Below are 20,571 nucleotides of genomic sequence, written 5' to 3' on the forward strand. Positions count from 1 at the left end.
AATACAACTGGCTTTCCTTTGTCATGGATATGAGGTGGGATACTTTTAATTATGTGATAGGCTAGTTTCCTCTACTTAAGTTAATTGAGTTGAGCAGATTTCCCATAATTCTTCAATATGAATTGCCTTTAAGTTGCGAACTATGTAAATTGAGACTTGTTTCAAACCTTATTCCTTTTTGAATTACCATTAACCATGAATTTGTTTATAGAATCAGGTGTTTTTAAAGCCATTTGGTGGGCGAGGCTCAGTGCTGAAGCAATGAAAGGACAGACATGTTAATGATTGTTTACGAAAATAACATTCAGACTTAAGTCACAACATGCGTGAGCACAGGACTTGCATTTTACAAGACCACTGCAATAACTAAGATTCGGACTAAAAACAACCTGAATCTGGATCCCTCATGGGTCATGACCACCAGAAGCTCACAGAAAAGCTGAGCTCCAAAGAACGCACGTAATGCCAGTGCTTGACTGGGATGAACAAGACCTCCCCAGGTTGCAACACACACTCTAGGTAGGGAGCCTTCACAAACTCTGGGAATCGCACCACGTCTGGGCTCTCCACCTCCACCTGCATTAAAGAAAGCTTTGTGTTTAAATGGCAAACACTTTACTAATTTCTCCCATTCAAAGTATGCAGCACTAACAGTTTAGAAAGAACACTTATATGCTAGATTGTTTTTAAGATCATAGATCTGGTGCATGAAGAGATTAAATGTAATTTTAACCTGACTAGTGTTGTGTAGGAGCTGCAATTGGTGAGGGTAGAGTTTCTCGGTGTCCTCAGGGGAATACAGACGAATGTACTTTCTCCCAACCACCTGTTACACAATAGGGAAACCATGTCACCAAATTATGATTGGCAAAAATACAGGATCACATCCCTGGCAGGGTCCAAATTGCTGTGAGTCTGATCCTACTCGCTGGATGTGTTGGACTCACCTGAGCCAGGAAGTTCTGTTGAGGATCCTGATGAAGGGGGGACACTGTACCTCCTGGCCCAAACCAAGCATTGATTGTGATGTCATCTTCATCTCCCTCACCAAGACAACAGTAGTCAGGGATACGGATGTCGTCTTTCAGCTCGGGGACCTTGGAGAAGAGTACATTGAACAAAACTGTTTTTGTAACTGAAACTTGTATGCTTTAAATGTATTTTGTACAATACAAAAATGGAGGCAAGGATTACAGAAGCCTGTATCCTACATTTCCAGTGAAATGTACATTTGTTGTATTTTAGTTTTATAGTGAACAAAAATATAACTGCAACATGCAACAATTTCACTAAGTTACAGATCACATAGGAAATAAGTAAATTGAAATAAATTAATTAATTAGGCCCTAATCTATGGATTTCACATGACTGGGCAGGGGTGCAGCCATGGGTGGGCATAGGCCCACCCACCGGAGAGCAATGCCAATTGCACGTTCCCCCAGAACTTGAGACACCTGTGGCATTGTGTTGTGTGACAAAACGGCACATTTTACAGTGATCCTTTGTCCCCAGCACAAGGTACACCTGTATTGATCATGCTGTTTAATCAGTTTCTTGATATGCCACACCTGTCAGGTCAATGGATTATCTTGGCAAAGGAGGAATGCTCACTAAGAGGGATGTAAACAAATTGCTGCACAACATTTGAGAGAAACATTTCTGGGATATTTTATTTCAGGTCATGAAACCATCAATTTACATGTGTTTATATTTTAGTTAAGTATATAATCAACACTGACATCCTCACCCAAATGTGTTATGTAAAAAACAGGACAGGGCAATAACCAACCTGATCAAATAGCTGGTGCTGAGCAAGATATCCCAAACTTGATGCGTCCTAATGTGAGTGAGAGAGAGCAGGATTAGGCATTGAGTGAAAAGAGTCTATCCTTGGCTTATTCTTGGGGCAATATTTTTCACGAGGAAGTACTTACTTTCACAACAATATAGCGATTGATGAATTCATTGACCGTAAGGAGTGTCTGTGACCATTCCTCATCGGTATATCTTGAGCCTACTTCAACAGGTACAGTCCGACAACCAGCAACAGTTTGCAGGTATTTTATGCTTTGCAAAGGGAGAAAACAAAATCAACAGAGGTGTCTAGGGGACTATGAGAAGGTAAGGGAAAGGGACTAGAGAAGGACAAAATATAGAAAAAGGTACCTCCAAGGGTGGTTTTTGAAGGCTGGCCAGTGATCTATGATACCCTCTAATATGACTGACTTTTGGGGATCCAAGTAGTCTTTCTTGAAGCTCTCCAATGATGGACAGTGTATCCTTGGTACTGCCAGAGCCTGCTTGACCACAGGCACTGACACACAGTCAACCTTCATTTTCTGTTGAGAAGAATTTAAACATAGCATAAACTAACACACAGTTTGACTTGGAGAATAAGCAATATGCAAAGCAAACTAAAATAGCCTACTAGCCTTTAAGAAAATTATGAGAAAAAACAAAAAGGGATATGACACAGGCTCAGACTGGTTAGAAAGCAAGAGGCCACAACATACACAGTATAAGATATGAAATCAACCTTAGCACTAACTCCTTCACTAGGATCCTCCTCATTGGAGTGCCTCTTCCCGATTTCATTTTGCAGGATCCTTACAATGGTTTGTAAAATATTGTCCATGATGGCTGCCCCCATGAGCAGGCCCAAGTCACATGTCCGTATGGCCTCCTGCACTGTAGCTGGTGAGGCATCATCACGGCATAGGGCAGCTACTTTGAACAGGCAGCCATATGAATACAAACACCTCCACTCCTTGTCCACATCACGCCATGTTCCTGTGTTGAGCTTCTCCCAGGAAAAGTCCAAGATGATCTGAGCGTTTTGCCTCCATCGACCGCTCCTGGTGTACAGCTGCTGCCTGCAACGTTTCAGCACATCCACCACAGAAGGCTCAACTTTTTCACTGAAGTCAAGTGGAAATTCTGCTTCCGTCACAGGCAAAGCAGCAGAGATAGCTGACCACAGTTCTGCCATAGACTCGTGCTGTGGAAGAGAGAACTGTTAGACCCAATCAAAAGGTACAGTGCACAATCAATCTGGTCTGAAAACCACTAATGTTACAACTTAGCTAGCTGGGGGCTGCCTACCTGCAAAACCTTTGCTACCTGTTAACTATAATCAAGAATACACAAGACTTCTATTAAAACCACAATTTTCCATATCCTTCCTCAAGTATGACATGATGTCACTGAATTAAATTTGAAGAGACAGAGATTTTCACGGAGCGAGACCCCTGCACCGGTCCGGTAAGAGCAAGAAAAAAAGCCCTATCCCCAAATATTGTTACAATGGATCAGATATCTAATGAAATACTGTTTGGCTCTTCCCCAAGCAAACGTATCATCACTGGGCACATGTCCTCTTTAATACCCCGAGAATGAGATTGTAAAATGTGGACAAAGAAATGTAAACGGTCTAGTAATTTGGATATTGCACAAAACACTTTTAGTTACCGTTGTTGACATGTGTAGACGTTGGTGTTGCAATAAAAGAGCTCCGTGTAGAAAACGAATACATTATTTATGTTCCTTGTCGACGTGATGATAGGGTTCGATCCTGCAAACAGTAATATCACATTATTTTGCACATGTAGCACATTTTTCGTAAAAAACAACAACGTTATTAAGCAAAATCCTGCCAGCTCCGGTCTGAAGAGTGGACAATTTGTATTCTCCAGCTGTGCTGACTAGTGACATATTAGCTCTGCACCCGGCAAATGGCGCTATTAGTCTTTATGTATTTGCCATTTGCCAACCTAATTTAGCAGGTTTAAAAAATACCTAAAAGACGCCTGTCCCCACATTCGTTTTTAAGGAGAAACGAAATTTAGGTTGAAAATACTGTACTGTAACTTACCCCAGATTCTCCCATCACGATAAAACAATGGTTAGTTATAATTATAAACTGAGTGGTTCGAGCCCTGAATGCTGATTGGCTGACAACTGTGGTATATCAGACAGCATACCATGGGTATGACAGAACATTTATTTTTACTGCTCTAATTACGTTGGAAACCAGTATATATAATAAGGCACCTCTGGGTTTTGTGGTATACGGCCAATATACCACGGCTAAGAACGTGCCTAAAAACAGCCCTTAGTCGTGGTATATTTACCATATACAACCTTATTGCTTAAATATATTTGACTGTATCCCTGGTGGTGATGCACGTGCGGGTTGAATAAAGAGAAAACAATGCATAAAAAAAATCCATAACTGTACTGTTCTTGTGCAATTCATATCTAGGGCTTAAATTTTTTCTCTCCTTTACGGAGTTTAATTCAATAAGAGGAAAACTACAAAATGGAGAATTTAAAATAAAGAGACGGGCGTGCCAGAACAATGATATGTGTGATGATTGTGAGGCACTATACAAATTCAACAGTCAGATGCAACCTTGTCTCAGATTATTTTGTGCCATTCTGTACGTAAATCTGACACACTCCAATTAGTATGACATGTTATGTTTCGAATTGTATGTATTATTTGTGGATGTCCATCATCCATTTCGTATGATATGTTATCCTCTTAAGAATTACAAATCGTATTATATGTTACACATTTGCAAAGTAGCTAAAAAGTAGTAAGTACTTGCAAAGTTGCTAATTAGCTAACGTTGTCTGTGATGAGATTGGAATTTGAAACCATTGGGTTGCTAGATGTTTGCGTTGATGAGATTTGAACTCGAAACCTTTGGGTTGCTAGATGTTCGTGTTATATGCCCACCGATTCATTCTATCGATGTGGATTAGGCATGGTATCTAACGTAGTACCTGATGAGCAAGGGTTTATTTAGTCTTCTAGGGCGGGCAACAAGTAATGACAGAAGAGAAGCTGCATCTAATTATAGACAAGTTCATTAACAAATAGCCTACCAAAATGTTGTGGTCTGCGGTTGAGAGGACAATTGGATGTACTGCCAAATTTTCTAAAACAACGTATCTAATATGACATTGGAAGTGTTTTATGGTAGAGAAATTAACATTACATTCTCTGGCAACAGCTCTGGTGGACATTCCTGTGGTCAGCATGCCAATTGCATGCTCCCTCAAAACTTGAGACATCTGTGGCATTGTGTTGTGTGACAAAACTACACATTTTAGAGTAGCATTTTACTGTCCCCAGCACAAAGTGCACCTGTGTAATGTTTCATCAGCTTCTTGATATGTCACAGCTGTCAGGTGGATGGATTATATTGGCAAAGGAGAATTGCTCACTACAGGGAAGTAAACACATTTGTGCACAAAAGCTTTTTGTACATATGGACAATTTCTAGGATCTTTTATTTCAGCTCATGAAACATGTCACCAACACAAATGAATAAATATAAGCCATTGCAAATAGTGCCTTTGGATAGAACTTTCTTTAAAAAAAAACATACTCCTATGTATACATATATGTTTGTTCAGTGTAAATTAGTTAATAAAAATACAGTAGCAGTCAAAAGTTTGGACACATTCAAGGGATTCTCCTTCAAGGGTTTTTCTTAATTTTGTACTATTTTCTACATTGAAGAATAATAGTGAAGCCATCAAAACTATGAAATAACACATATGTAGTAACCAAAAAAGTGTTAAATCAAAATATATATTTTATTTGAGATTCTTCAAAGTAGCCACCCTTTGCCTTAATGACTGCTTTGCACACTCTTGGCATTCTCTCAACCAGCCTCATGAGGTAGTCACCTGGAATGCATTTCAATTAACAGGTTAAACATTAATTAAACATTAATTTGTGGAATTTCTTTCCTTTTTAATGCATTTGAGCCAATCAGTTGTGTTGTGTTTTTTGGTTACTACATGATTCCATATGTGTTATTTCATAAGTTTGATGTCTTCACTATTATTCTACAATGTAGAAAATAGTAAAAATAAAGAAAAATCCTTGAATGTCCAACATTTTGTGGAAAAAGTAGTCAAATGTCATACTTGAGTAAAAGTAAAGATACCTTAACAGAAAATAAAATACTAGAGTAAAAGTCTAAAAGTGTTTGGTTTTAAATATACTTACGTATCAAAAGTAAATGGAATTGCAATAATATATTTAAGTATCAAAAGTAAAAGTAAAAGTATTAATAATTTAAAATTCCTTATATTATGCAAACCAGATGGCACAATTTGTATATATATATATACATTTTTTTACGAATAGCCAGGGGCACACTCCAACACTCATACATTAATTTACAAATGGAGCATTTGTGTTTCGGTTGTCCGTCGGATCAGAGGCAGTAGGGATGACCAGGGATGTTCTCTTGATAAGTGTGTGAATTGGACCATTTTCCTATCAAAATGTTACAAGAACTTTTAGGTGTCAGGGAAAAAGTATGGAGTAAAAAGTACATTATTTTCTTTAGGAATAGGGTAAAGTAAAAGTAAAGTAAAATAGTAAATAGCGAAGTAAAGTACAGATACTGCAAAAAACGAAGTAAGTAGTACTTTAAAGTACTTTACACCCCTGTTTACCCCACACACCCTCTTGTCAAAAAATCTTTCTAAAATCTCTGGCTGTAAGCTACAGAGCATTTTTTATATTTGCGGGTTTGGGTCTGGTGCGGGCTTCAGATTTTAACTTTATCACACATAGTCAGGCAGTTGCAGGGGGGTTATTAGCATTTGTGGGTGAACAAACAGCTGACCTGTACATGACTAATCGCTTAAACCCAGAAACATTAGTGTTTACGCCCAGTGGAGAGTGGCCATAGGCAAATGCCAAAAGACGTAAGGAATAATAGCACTGTCTGGCAGCAGCAGGACTAGTGACAGGTCAGAAGGCATCTTGATTTTTATCTTGTCACCCCATCCAACAACATCAGCATCTCTGAGTATTTAATGAGTATTAAAACTCTGAATATTTAGGCAATTTCATTGATGACTATATGCAATATATGACACATGTCTCCTGACCCCTCCTGTCTCAGCCTCCAGTATTTATGCTGCAGTAGTTTGTGTCAGGGGCTAGGGTCAGTCTGTTATATCTGGAGTATTTCTCCTGTCTTATCCAGTGTCCTGTGTAAATTTAAGTATGCTCTCTCTAATTCTTTCTTTCTCTCTTTCTTTCTTTCTCTCTCTCGGAGGACCTGAGCCCTAGGACCATGCCTCAGGACTACCTGGCATGATGACTCCTTGTTGTCCCCAGTCCAACTGGCCGTGCTGCTGCTCCAGTTTCAACTGTTCTGCCTGCGGCTATGGAACCCTGACCTGTTCACTGTGATTACTATTATTTGACCATGCTGGTCATTTATGAACATTTAAACATCTTGGCCATGTTCTGTTATAATCTCCACCCGGCACAGCCAGAAGAGGACTGCCCACCCCTCATAGCCTGGTTCCTCTCTAGGTTTCTTCCTAGGTTTTGGCCTTTCTAGGGAGCTTTTCCTTGCCACCGTGCTTCTACACCTGCATTGCTTGCTGTTTGGGGTTTTAGGCTGGGTTTCTGTACAGCACTTTGATATATCAGCTGATGTAAGAAGGGCTTCATAAATACATTTGATTTGATTTGACACAGGTTGAAATCATATTTTTATTCGGAAGCAAAGGATACCTGACAATGAACTGTGGAGAAGGAGATGAAGGACTGTGGCATGTCATGGAATAGCATCCCCAAAAAAGGCAGACAAGGCTCTTGTGGGAAGCCTTATATTCTACATAGGAACAAAAATTATGACGTTTTTAAAAAGTAAGTACGGTCATTTCACAGAAAGAGTGCCTTTTGTGTCCCTTTGATATTTTAGGTAGAAATTGTGCACCAATATATAATTTTCAATGCATGTGTTATATTACATTTTTTTTCTATAAATAAAGGCTTGCTAAAGTGCCGAAATGAAGCATTCTGACATGTCCCTCCTTCAACCCATTACTTCTAGGAAGATTTTAACACACTTAATCCCAAACTCTCTCTCAATTTTGCTATCATTGTAAAGCCCTAGTTATTTGGTTGCTTTTTTGACCAAGTCATTCCTAAAGACGAGGAGCATCCGCGAATGGGATTTCATTTGGGATTTTAAATTGAATCCGTTTTGCATTATTTTACATGCCATTTAATTCCATGCAATAGTAATATAATTGTATATTAATAATCCTTAATTTCATGTGTCATAGTTTGCAAATAAAAGTGAGGATGACAGTGACAAATTGAAGGTTTGCCCTTTACAAAAACTGAACTTCATGAAAGAAATGTCCTGTTGGTGACATCTTGTCACTGTACACCCACACTGTGTAAACCCAGCCAACCCATGGCTCTCTTACCCAGTCACATCTGCTCACGACCTCCCAGAGCTGTAGCCTCACAAGATCAATCTATCAATGTCGCATCGATTTTATTTGGACTGTTGCAGCCAGGTTTGATTTGGCTGGATAGCCTGCACAAACTGTAGCACACTCAGTGGACTGAAGCAAATTGAAAATAGTTTAACACCGTAAACACTTTTGTTAGATAATTGATTATACATTGTCTGGCTTTACCAGACTGTTTAGGAAATGAAGAGCCCAACATGACTGGTTTAGGGGAAACGCCAGTCATGGCATTGCCCAAGTCCACAGGAGGCTGCTGAAGGGAGGACGGCTTATAATAATGGCTGGAATGGAGCGAATGAAATGGCATCAAACACAAGGAAACCATGTATTTGATACCATTCCACCTTTTCCGCTCCAGCCATTACCACGACCCTGTCCTCTTCAATTAAGGTGCCACCAACCTCCTGTGCCCAGGTTATATGACCTGCTACCAAAATAGAACCATTGTCAGTCTTTATTTAATACATGCTTTACTTTACTGCACCTGGAAATTGCTATACAATTTCCAAAAGTAAAATGAATAGAACTTTGTGTGGTTCATGTCTTCATTTGTTTGTGATGGCTAATGATCTGCAGATTAGATAAATGTTGATGTCATACTCTATTCACAAGGGAAGTGTGAGACAAATACACAATATTGTTTTGATCTAATGATGTGCATAAATGCTTCAAGTACAAAGTACATGATAAGACAACACAGAAAAATATGATGCAGATTAGATCAATTCCCCTCTAACCCACTGCTATTATTTTCCAATTAACATCAGAGACTGAGTCAACAGACCCATGCTTAAAGATGTTCGCCAGCGATTTTCTGTTGAAAAGCGATATCCCAAGTATACAGTAAAGTACACACATAGAGGGTAAAAACAATGAGAAAAACAATGCTTTTTAGACAGAACTGCAAACGCCTGGGAGTAGGGCATTCAAAGAATTGGTTTAAAAGTCTGATGTGATGTCATCGGCCTTACCCCTTCCTTAAGGAACAATAAAGGAGCAATAGAGAAAAAAAGTGACCCCCCCCAGCTGTGTTATGTCATACTTGGACAACCTTTTGTTAAGTAAATCAGGTATTAAATGAGGTGAAAATTAAAACGGAGGATGACTTTAAGCACAGTGTATTTCCTCAGAATATGCTATTTCATCAGACTCCCTCGATCAATGCCCATAAAGTCTCATTTAAGTGGTATGGAGCAGCGCAAAATTCAACAAATATTGACAACACAATAGGGAGGATAGCCTCAGCTTGGCTCATCCATTTACAGCCTTCTATAAATTAGAACATTTGTTTAGTCCTTAATTTAGTGGTAATTCCTCCCTTGGCGATTAGTCTGACTATTAGATGGAAATGGGCCAGCTGCCTGAGACTGGCGATGGGAATGCAGTTAGATGATCTGTGAAGGATTGTGTGTGTGTGTGTGAGGAGGCCAGGAGGATAGTTTCGTAGCTCTATTGAATAAACATGCTAAATGAGAGGGGGGTCTCATTATGGTGGAAAGGGCACCAGATGACAAGAAAATCAAACAATCGAATATTAATAGATAATAGATCATTAATAGAGTAAAAGCTCTAATGTTGTGACGCACAGTGCTGAAAGGATGTGTGTCAGAGAGACCCATCCCCCACCCCCCCTGTATCCTCAAGTTGAACTTCAACACACCTGCTGAGATGACCTTGATCTATATATGTGCCAAAGTCCTGTCGTTTCAAAAGCACAGCGATTGAGTCAATCATAATGATAAACATGTTAACAATATTGAAAGGACAAGACACTCCATCAAGGATTTTGGACACACTGACAAACAGAACATACAGCTCTATCCTGGCAACTCTATGGGGCCTGTAGCTGTAAGCTCTATCCTGGCAACTCTATGGGGCCTGTAGCTGTAGGCAGAATTGTAGAGATACAGAACACCTTCAACCTGTGTGTTAAAAGTCCTTCTCCATGCCGCTGTGTGTCTTTGAAAGGGAAAGCTTGTGCTTCAGGGTGTGTGTTGCACAGCGTGATTTCATCCACAGAATCGTCTCGTTGGTTTGACATGCTGGATGAAAGTCTCACCCATGGGAATTGACGGTGAAGTCATTAGTACGTGAAACGCTGAACAATTTGTTTTCGCTTCCCTCTGTCACTCTTTCATTACAATTGCTTGCTAAACATAGGCTGAAGATAAATACAACAATATCTATTTGGATGCAATGGCAATGCATATTTTTGCATCAATTTTCTTCAGACATGATTTCTTTCATGCTCTGGTTATTATAATATGTATAAAATAATTCATGGAAGAGAACAACACAAGGTATTATACCAAATGGGGGGAATCATCCCAGCAGGTGCTCCAACATAAACGTAAATATACACTATATATATAAAAGTATGTGGACACCCCTTCAAATGAGTGAATTTGGCTATTTCAGCCACACCCGTTGCTGACAGGTTTATAAAATCGAGCACACAGCCATGCAATCTCCATAGACAAACATTGGCAGTAGAATGGCCTCACTGAAGAGCTCAGTGACCTTCAATGTGGTGCCGTCATAGGATGCCACGTTTCCAACAAGTCAGGCCGTCAAATTTCTGCTCTGCTAGAGCTACCCCGGGTCAACTGTAAGTGCTGTTATTGTGAAGTGGAAACGTCTAAGAGCGACAATGGCTCGAGCGCGAGGTGGTAGACCACACAAGTTCACAGAACAGGACCACCGAGTGCTGAGGCGCGTAGCGAGTAGAAATCGTCTGTCCTCGGTTGCAACACTCACAACCGAGTTCCAAACTGCCTCTGGAAGCAACATCAAAACAATAACTGTTCGTCAGGACCTTCATGAAATGGGTTTCCATGGCCGAGCAGCCGCACACAAGCCTAAGATCACCATGCGCAATGCCAAGCGTCGGCTGCAGTGGTGTAAAGCTCGACTCTGAAGCAGTGGAAATGCATTCTCTGGAGTGATGAATCAAGCCTCACCATCTGGCAGTCTGACGGACGAATCTGGGTTTGGCGGAGATGCCAGGAGAACACTACCTGCCCGAATGCATAGTGCCAACTATAAAGTTTGGTGGAGGAGGAATAATGGTCTGGGGCTGTTTTTCATGGTTCGGGCTAGGCCCCTTAGTTCCAGTGAAGATAAATCTTAACGCTATTGCATACAATGACATTCTAGGCAATTCTGTGCAGTTTGGGGAAGGCGCTTTCCTGTTTCAGCATGACAATGACCCCGTGCACAAAGTCAGATCCATACAGAGATTGGTGTGGAAGAACTTGACTGGCCTGCACAGCGCCCTGAACTCAACCCCATCAAACACCTTTGGGATGAATTGGAATGCCAAATGCGAGCCAGGCCTAATCGCCCAACATCAGTGTCCGACCTCACTAATTCTAGTGGAAATCCTTCCTTCCATGAAGAGTGGAGGCTGTTATAGCAGCAAAGGGGTAACCAACTCCCTATTAATGTCTGATTTTGGAATGAGATGTTCGACAAGCAGAGGTCCACATACATTTGGTCATGTAGTGTACAGTAGATGAGTCAGATTGATATTTGATTGGTATCTTTGTTTGTGTTCGTTTGGCTAATGAAAAAAAGCTACAAAATAATTATAGGCATGTCTCTTTGATCCGATCCGAGGATATTTGAGTTCTCAGATCCCATTATAATATGGTTTTGGGGAAACCTGAACAAACACAAGAGGAAATCTCCTGTCACAGACCTCAAAATAATCTATAGACACAGCGCTATTGTTACCTGTCAGACACCCCATGAAATTCAAATCATCTCAGAGCAAACCGTGGAGCTGTTCCCGTATGTAAAGCAGATGGAAAACAAGGCAGCCAGTTCTTCTAAGAATCACAAGGGACTGTAAAATGTTTCACGCATTCCTATTCACTAGCTCGCTATGTAAACAGCCTGAATTCTGGGAGCTCACTCCATTGTTCACCTACTGGAGTGGAAGCAAGATTTTAGTACCCCATAAATGCTTTTTGCTCTCTGCGTTTCCCCACTCTCCAGGATTTTGTGGGGGCATTCCAATGCACCACAGGTTTGTTTGAAAATGATTCCATAAAATAATGACTTCTTCTGAGTTATAGACTACATTCTATTCTCAACAAATCAAGGATAGCATATTTCCCATACCCTTCCACATTTCCCACCTTTTATTTCCAAAGATGTGAAAGTCTGATCTCAGATATCAGCTGCTATCAGCTGCTGGGTAGCCAACATGATATCATAGGAAAATGTCCTACTGGCAAGTTTTTTTTCAAAAGGTAATTTGTCACAGTAGGGGACGTTTTTCTCAGTACATTGCAGTCAATGGAAAAGATGAGTGCCACAGGGTAGACGTTTTTCTCAGTACATTGCAGTCAATGGGAAAAGATGAGTGTCACAGGATTGACGCTTTTCTTGTTTATCTCATCTCTCTCTCTCTCTCTACCGCCTCTTTATCCCCATCCACCCTCTCTCACCCTCTCTGTCTCTCTGTCTCTCCCTACCTCATTCTCCCCATTTTCTCTCATCCTCTCCCCCTTCATTCTCTCTCCCTCCTTATTTCCCTCCCTACCGCTCTTCTCTTCTTCCTCCCCTCTCCCACCTCTGTCTGTCTGTTGACTCTCTTCCCTCCCTCCTCTCTCTCTCCCCCCCTTCACCCTCCCCCTCTGTCTGTCCCCTCTCTCTCCTTACAATCCCATTTCTCTCGCATTCTCTCTCCCTCTTTCTTTCCCTCCCCCTACAACCTCTCTCTCTCCTTCCCTTCCCTTCTCACTCTCCCCCTTTTATTTCTCTCCTCCCCCTCCATTTTCTGTCCCTCCTTCTTTCCCTGCCCCTCCCCCTTCTCTTCTCTTCTCTTCTCATCTCTCTCTCTCCCTCCCTCTCCCTCCTCTCTCCCACAGACAAGGCGACAGATGGACAGGCAGACACAGACAGACAAACAGACACAGACAGACAGGCTCTTAGTTTCTATAACTGCTTTTTTTTTAATGCTTTGGGGTCGATTGACTTAAAATGTTATATGCCGGAGCATGACAGTCCCCCGGTCACAAATATGTAAAATGTTGGAAGATTAAACCTTTTTTACTCTCCGAAACCACCCTTATGACCCCCAATTAAGTCACGTCCTGTAAACAGACAGACATACAGGCAGACACAGACAGGCAGACAGTTAGGCAGGCATACAGGCAGACAGACAGTTTCAAGTCAATACATTTTTGGGGGACCAATATCCTCTTCAGAATTCATTGAAGAATTCATAACAAGGCTCTTAGTTTCTGTGAAGAAGGGATGGAGGGGAGGGAGGGAGGGAGGGAGGGAGGGAGGGAGGGAGGGAGGGAGGGAGGGAGGGAGAAAAAGAGAGAGGAGGGTGTCATCTCTGTGATACATTTCTCCATATTGTGATACTAATCTTTCCCCATTGAATGCAATGTATTAAATTAGTCATCAACACTGTGACAATCATCTTTTCCCATTGACTGCAATGTATTGACATAAGCATCAACCTTGTGACACTCATCTTTTCTTATTGACATAAGCGTCAACACTGTGACACTCATCTTTTCCCATTGACTGCAATTTATTGACATACGATTCAATTGGTGACACTCATCTTTTCCCATTGAACCCAATGTATTGAGATAAACGCCAACCCTCTGACTCTCATTTTTTCCAATTGACTGCAATTTATTGAGAAAAACATCAGCTACGGTGACATTTGACTTTTTTGCAAAAATGTGCCATGATGTTTTCAGGCTGATAATGTGCTGGGGTAGCACTACATCATTAGAACATGATGAGGAAACATACACTTGGCCTCAGCTGGGCATGCAGTGAGAGTGTGTGTGTGTATTCTTGCATGAGGTGCTGTGGGAGAGACATGGCTCACACTGTGATGTAGATACCATGTTTGTTTATCTCTGGGTCTGTCCGAGGTGTGGGTGTCGCTGCAGGAGAGAACAATGTATTATTCAGATGTGTATCACTCTGTGGGGGTGAGGGGTGTGTACTGTATGTGTGTGTGTGTGTGTGTGTGTGGGGGGGGGGGGGGGGGGGGGGGGGGGGTGCAGTGAATGCCAGAGGCCCAGCAATGCTATATCTCCCTGGGCTGTCAACTCTGACATCACCCGCTGGCCGTTTTGCCAGGCCCTAATCGGCAGGGGTCTGTGACCTTCTCCTGGTTCATGCAGTAGAGAGAGGGCTGAGAGATCTCAACATGTCTGTTATGCCCAGGGACTCACTAGCTGGTGTCACACAACAACACACACTGCTTATCTATTCTGGATCAACACATTTTGATAAACAACCTCCGATCTCTAATGCAATATTAGTTTGAACCCTGACCAATATCACTAACTCTGATGGTAAATGAAAGTGGCAATGTGTTTCAGGGTGTCCTTTTGTTGTGATGATTTTCCTTTGAATCTATTGGTGGGATTGACAATTGGCTCTCTTGGACTAACTTGGGTTGGTACAGAATATTGCTCCAACTTTTAGTGGCAGTTAGTACACTCCGTAGTAGATTAAAACCATCATTTATAGTTAGTTACCTCTAGTGTCTCTCTACCAGCTGTGGAAAACAACTTGGGGTAGAAAAAGACCCCCCAGAAAAGCTAAACTGTAATTACATTTACATAATCTTGTCATAGATTATTATCATCATAATCCTCAAGATTACAGTCAACTAAGTGATCTTGCTACTAGCACTATAGCACTCGATTTCAAATCCCATACATTGACTTTGTAATCAACAGTCCCTTTAGCGTGTTAGCTGCCACCATAGAGCCGGAAAGTATTACGGACAATTGCTGGACTCACTGTGGGTTAATCCCTGCAACACTAGGCTTGTCTCTCCATTGCAGCAGCAGCAGCATTAGCAGCATAAGCGCTGCTGGTGACATTATGAGGGATGCCAGGACCCCAGCCAGCCAGGGCATCAGGGCAGCGTGGAGCGTGACTGTCAACAGAACATTCCCAGGGGCCTGCAACACTAAACCACCAAGGCCCCATCGCAGGGATGAAATCACCCCCCCCCCCCCCCCCATTACACTCCTGGTTCTCTGAAAAAAAATAATGGAATGAAATAACCCTGCGGTGGTGTTGCCGTGGATCAGAATCCAATTAAACACTGTTTAGCTCTAAACAAGCTGCCAGTCTTAGCCTGTTGACTCATGAAATTAATGTATTGTTTTGCTAAAAATAAACGGGTACAACAGAAAGCACAGTGTTACCTCAGGCAGCAGCCAATCAAACTGACATGGGAGCATACATGGATGATGTAAATGTCAAATTGTACGTCGCAGATTGGGTTGTCAAAGAGACAATACAATATAGCATTGATAAGTCTGATCCTGGCAAAATTGAAAACTGTGGGCTAGTTTGTAGTTTATATTTCTTTAAGGCTCGTGTAATTGCACATGCAGTACAAACATGAATTGGCTCAGTGAAGCAACTCCCCAGGGGACTGTGTTCTACTCCCTAGCTGCCATGTCAATATAACTACTGACCACTGCAGTATCTCTGAGCATCACAAAGACAATTTATGCATGCATCAAGCCGTTTGAGGTTAAGGGTTCCTCCTACGCTTCATGGATACTCTTAATGGACATTTGTAAATGCCTTGAAGATGTAACAAATGAGAGGTATAAAGTTAAATGTCCTGTGAAATCATAAGAAGGCCTACAACAAGCAGGTATTTCAGCCTCAGGCGCTTTCCGAACACAAGGCAATTATCTTGGGTACAGCCAGCCCTTATCTCAAAGTGACCACAGGTCCGCATCAAAAGCTTGTTAATTTACAGATGCTGCCACTTCTCAGCTGCGGTGGCAGAAATGACTGAACCGTCCCTGAGGTCATTGAAAAGACACACTTCCGCCAGTTTGGCATGCCTCTACACTGTAGAGCAGAGCTGTAGTGCTGTTGCTCAGCTCAATCCAGGCAGGTGCTCAGTTCCCGTGGCCTAATGTGAGACGCCACAGTGCAGGCAGTCCGTCTAAACCACTTTGGATCAAATTAATGCAACCAGGTGTGGCCCCACAGTAGGGGCTCAGGTGACACCTGCTACTTCCCTTTAATTAGAGCTAAAACAGCTGTTTCAGGGTAGACAGAGGGGGCAATAGTCCCATGTCTCTCTACAGCCTGAATCAGTGGTTTGAATGATCAAGTATAGGTGGCATCTGTATGTCGCTGACGTTGTTAGAGATGCAAAAAGCCAATGAGCCAATGACACGAAAGCCAATGGGGCGGTATTGCAGGTTAGTCCTTGTCAATAGGATTATTTAGTGTATTCAATATTTCTGCCAAAGAGAAATGTATTTCTCTTTCTAACAAGGTCGTACAGAGAGATAGAACATGATGTTTTGTGGCTACTTGTCTTACTGGATATGATGAATGTTTTTAGACAGCTGTCTGTGTGGGGGAAAAGTGGGCATGTCCCTCCTGGCAATTGGCAAGCGAGGCCTGAAGGGACGGAAATGGAAGTAGTGGCAGGATTCACCTACTCATTCTAACAGCAGGACATATCCACAAGGGACAGTTAGTGGTGAGTGGTAGGGAAAGTTTAAGCTGGCTTTGATGTTACTCATATAATAGGCATAGTATATATGAAGAGTGGGCACCATCTAGCATTCTGATTTTCTTTGGTTTTTAGACAGAGAGAAAAAAAGAGAATGTGACATAAGTGTGCAAACGAAAACATTTTGTAATGTGGAATCCACAGATGTATTTAGTTCTGTTTTTGTAAATGCAAAGTGGGTCACCAGTGCACTCTTAAGCCATCGTTCCTCTGGAAAGAGACAACCAAAACCCTAAAACCGAAACCAAAGGACAATGAAATCGAGACCTAGATCCAGCCGACAGTAAAAATTTGAATAAAGTTGATGACATTGATGAGATGGTCTCTCTCTCATCATATATCAGAATAATGGACTGTGGGTAGCAGTTACAATTAGATATCCTTTATTACATCTTAATTAATGAGGTAATGATTCGATTATGGAATGTGCACTCAACCAGGGATACAAATTGACTCCCGTTCGTGGAGACGCTTTCATTCAAATGAGGAGCCTCTTGTTTTATAGACCTCAGAATGGTAGAGACCTCCTGTGTGATGGATTATGTTGACACGTGTTCAGATTCCCTCCCTGGTGTGTTGGGATGATAAAGCATTTATATGGTTGATCATGTGGATGTAGAATACCCCATACACGAGATGGAATAAGGCACACTGTGCATTAAATCTGGAGTGTTATTCTGTCAGTATGTTTCAAAGGAACCTCAAGGTTTTATCTCAAAATTCTCAGTACCAGCATTTTTTAAAAACAAATACTTTCAAGTAATTTCCCACCATTTCCAAATGGTATTTCACACTGTAAAACGCTTATTTTCCAGTAGAGGGCAGTAGTGTGGCAGCAAACTGCTTGTCAACCCATGTGTTTCTACTGTATTATTACTGCTAAGCGCACTAGTAAGCAAAAACCAAAGAAAGTTTTTAAAATCATGTTTAGATCGCTCTTTGTGTTGATTAACTATGTCACATGCTATATGGAGAAAACATGCTCTTTATATAAGTTCCCAGCGCATTGTTGTGACCGTATTTGGCATCAAAAGGATACTGATGTTGGTTCCCTTAAGGACTCTGAGCGGCTGGAAACAGCTATTTTGAAAGCAACACAAAGTGAATGTTCACATTGATAAGCGGATTTATTCAATGTTGAATACGAGGTCGGGAAGATAATTGTCCTGGGGTCCATTCAGAATTTAACTGATTATTTGAGGTGATAAGATATCCGCACAGACAAATAGAAGCTCCCTTTTCAATTCTGAGAGTTTCTTTTGACTGCAGTACATTCTACTCAAGATGACTACCACAACAGAAACGAAAGTAGTCTGTAGGTGTTGCTGTTATCTATATAGAATGATCCTAGAGTGTATAGAAAAACACACTTCCTTGTGTTCACCTGAGTATAAGAATGGCTTTGGGCAGCTTGTGAACAAACAAAACCTTCAGGAAGTGTGGGAGGAAGTGTGACCTTGAGACTTAGTCTCAAACTAGGTCAGCAGTCACCTTTGCTTGTGTAGAGGAGTCTATTCTTCGCTCCAGTACCAGTACAATCTAATGCCCTGGGTGGATGCATACGCACAGTCCTCTCTGCACTCGTGGGAGGGTAAACGTTCACACTTGTTTTCTATGGGAGTAGGAGATTGATAATTTCTCTGGCACCTGTGACCTGCCTCTGTTTCTGCCACCACCAACTGCCAGGTCATTTCAGAGGGGAAAGAGGAGGATACATAGTGGCAGAAGAGAGTCTAGCTTTCAGTTGGAACCGTGTGCGATACTGTAGGTGCTGCACTTTCATCGTTCAAGGCTGTGCAGAACCCTGACAAGTGTATGCCATCGCTTGCTATTGATTTAGGAGATCTAAGGAGTAGCTTGATGATTTCTACTCTATCCTCGCTTAGCAATGAGCCTCCCCCTCATTGCCACTCTGCTCACTTAAGCCTGTTGGACAGTGACGCTTCCTGACTTTAAGAACATAATTTGCATCCATTTTATTTCCATTACAATAAATAATTTCCATACACCTGTCATGCCACTAGATCATTATTTAACTAATTTTCATAAAAAGCCCCTTTCGTTATTTTTCTTTGGCAGAGAGAGGTGCTTTAACGTGCATTGGACAAAACAGAGTAGTCATTTATTTCAAATTTCTTTAATCTCTCTCCCCCATACTTCCTTGATCGGTGAGTGCCCATGAGATGGCATTGAACATAAAATATTTTGCTCAGGCCCTCTGACTTCATGAGACCTTTGATCTTCACATTACAGTCAGATGTTTGCATAAGGATCCTTTGATTATCCCCTGGTTTCACTTGTTCTCTGAATATTGCGTTCTGGACGACTCCATCTTAACACGATACAAACAAATGACAAAGCAAATTATGTTTTTAAAGTAAAGACCAAAATGTAAAAATGCACAAATTCTCTTACATCATGTGTGGATTTTCCTCTGTAACACAAATGGTGTCCCCACAGGACTCTAAATAATAGAGCTGCCTCTGTGGTATCCTTGGAAACTGAAGGTGTTATGAAAATGGTTTTAAATCGCGTCTTCCATATTGTAGATTATGATCATTTCCTGTTATGAAAAAATGGCATTTGGACAGTAATAATGAATCAGTCAGACTAAGAACTTCCTGCTTTTGCTTTCCTTCCCCCTACCTTTTACCAAAAACGACAAAACATTGGATGTTCCCTCCTAGATCTATCTGCAAGACCATATGTTTCACCAGTCCATATAAACAACCAGTCCATTATTTAAAAAAGTGGAGACGAAAGAACATGCTTTGTCATATTAGCCTACATGGCTAATTATGCAACAAATATTGTGCACATTTTAGACCGTCTCTGGAAAAAGAGGCAGAGTCATAAATGATGGTGAAGACACATAATTGAACTGGCTGAAGAACTGCAGTTGCCCAAAAGCTTCTTACACTTCCTCTGAAATCAAAGCCCAAACCATTTAATTATTTTCTTCTGTCTACTTTAGTGGAGAGTAGCCTCGGGCAGTCACACGGCAAGGCTGTCTGTCCATTGAAACATTTAGTTGAGATTGTATTTTGACATTGGTGATGTAACTGGTTCACCAATGGAAACAGCTTCATTCTCACACAAATGGTTCTATAAAGCATTAGGAGTTATTATGTAACACTGTACTGATTACAGAACAGCATTAATGTCATTCATTAAACCTTACTTGTATCCTAAGTGTATCTATTTTTTTTTTACCTTTGTTCGTATCCCCCAGGGCAAGTGAACTGATTCCAGAGCCTGACCCAAAACACAACTGGAGGAGGAGAGGTACTCGGAATGGACTTCTAGTCCGACTCAGGAGGCGCCCACACCACCCACCGCTTCCGAGTACATTACTCGCCAATGTTCAGTTTCTGGATAATAAAGTTGATGAGCTCAGGGCGAGGATTTCCTTCCAGAGAGACATCATGGATTGTAACATACTCTGTTTCACGGAAACATGGCTCTCTCAGGATATACGTACATAGGATATATATATATGAGTCATACATATATGAGTCCGTTCAGTCAGTTGGGTTCTCAGTTCATTGCTCAGACAGGAATAAATATCTCTCCGGGAAGAAGAAGGGTGGGGGTATATGTTTTATGATTAATTACTCATGGTGGGATTGTGATAACATACAGGTCCTCAAGTTATTTTGTTCACCTGACCTAGAATACCTCACAATCAAATACTAGTCAAGGATCATATCACC

General features: G+C 41.3%; 1 protein-coding gene across 2 annotated transcripts; it reads right to left on the bottom strand.

The window, feature by feature from the left end:
• Positions 1-23: 23 nt before the first annotated feature.
• On the bottom strand, positions 24-3,623 carry LOC110486318 (lysine-specific demethylase 8). 2 transcript variants are annotated; one of them, XM_036941031.1, is made up of 8 exons: positions 3,469-3,623; positions 2,537-2,998; positions 2,167-2,339; positions 1,935-2,067; positions 1,790-1,837; positions 948-1,097; positions 734-826; positions 24-576 (listed from the first exon to the last, which is right to left on the bottom strand). In XM_036941031.1, exons 1-8 carry the CDS (start codon positions 3,478-3,480, stop codon positions 412-414), a joined length of 1,236 nt encoding a protein of 411 aa, XP_036796926.1. In that variant the 5' UTR covers positions 3,481-3,623; the 3' UTR covers positions 24-411. The 2 variants fall into 2 exon arrangements, with proteins under 2 accessions (XP_036796926.1, XP_021413499.2); XM_021557824.2 differs by having other exon boundaries at positions 3,103-3,519.
• Positions 3,624-20,571: the final 16,948 nt, after the last annotated feature.

The sequence above is a fragment of the Oncorhynchus mykiss genome, chromosome 13 (assembly GCF_013265735.2).
Source record: "Oncorhynchus mykiss isolate Arlee chromosome 13, USDA_OmykA_1.1, whole genome shotgun sequence".
In the NCBI taxonomy this organism is placed as follows: domain Eukaryota; kingdom Metazoa; phylum Chordata; class Actinopteri; order Salmoniformes; family Salmonidae; genus Oncorhynchus; species Oncorhynchus mykiss.

Coding starts and splice junctions, on each gene's coding strand:
- LOC110486318 (XM_036941031.1), bottom strand. Junction 2,068..2,166: donor TTCAAAAACCACCCTTGGAG/GTACCTTTTTCT, acceptor CCCTTTGCAAAG/CATAAAATACCTGCAAACTG. Junction 1,098..1,789: donor AGCACCAGCTATTTGATCAG/GTTGGTTATTGC, acceptor CTCTTCTCCAAG/GTCCCCGAGCTGAAAGACGA.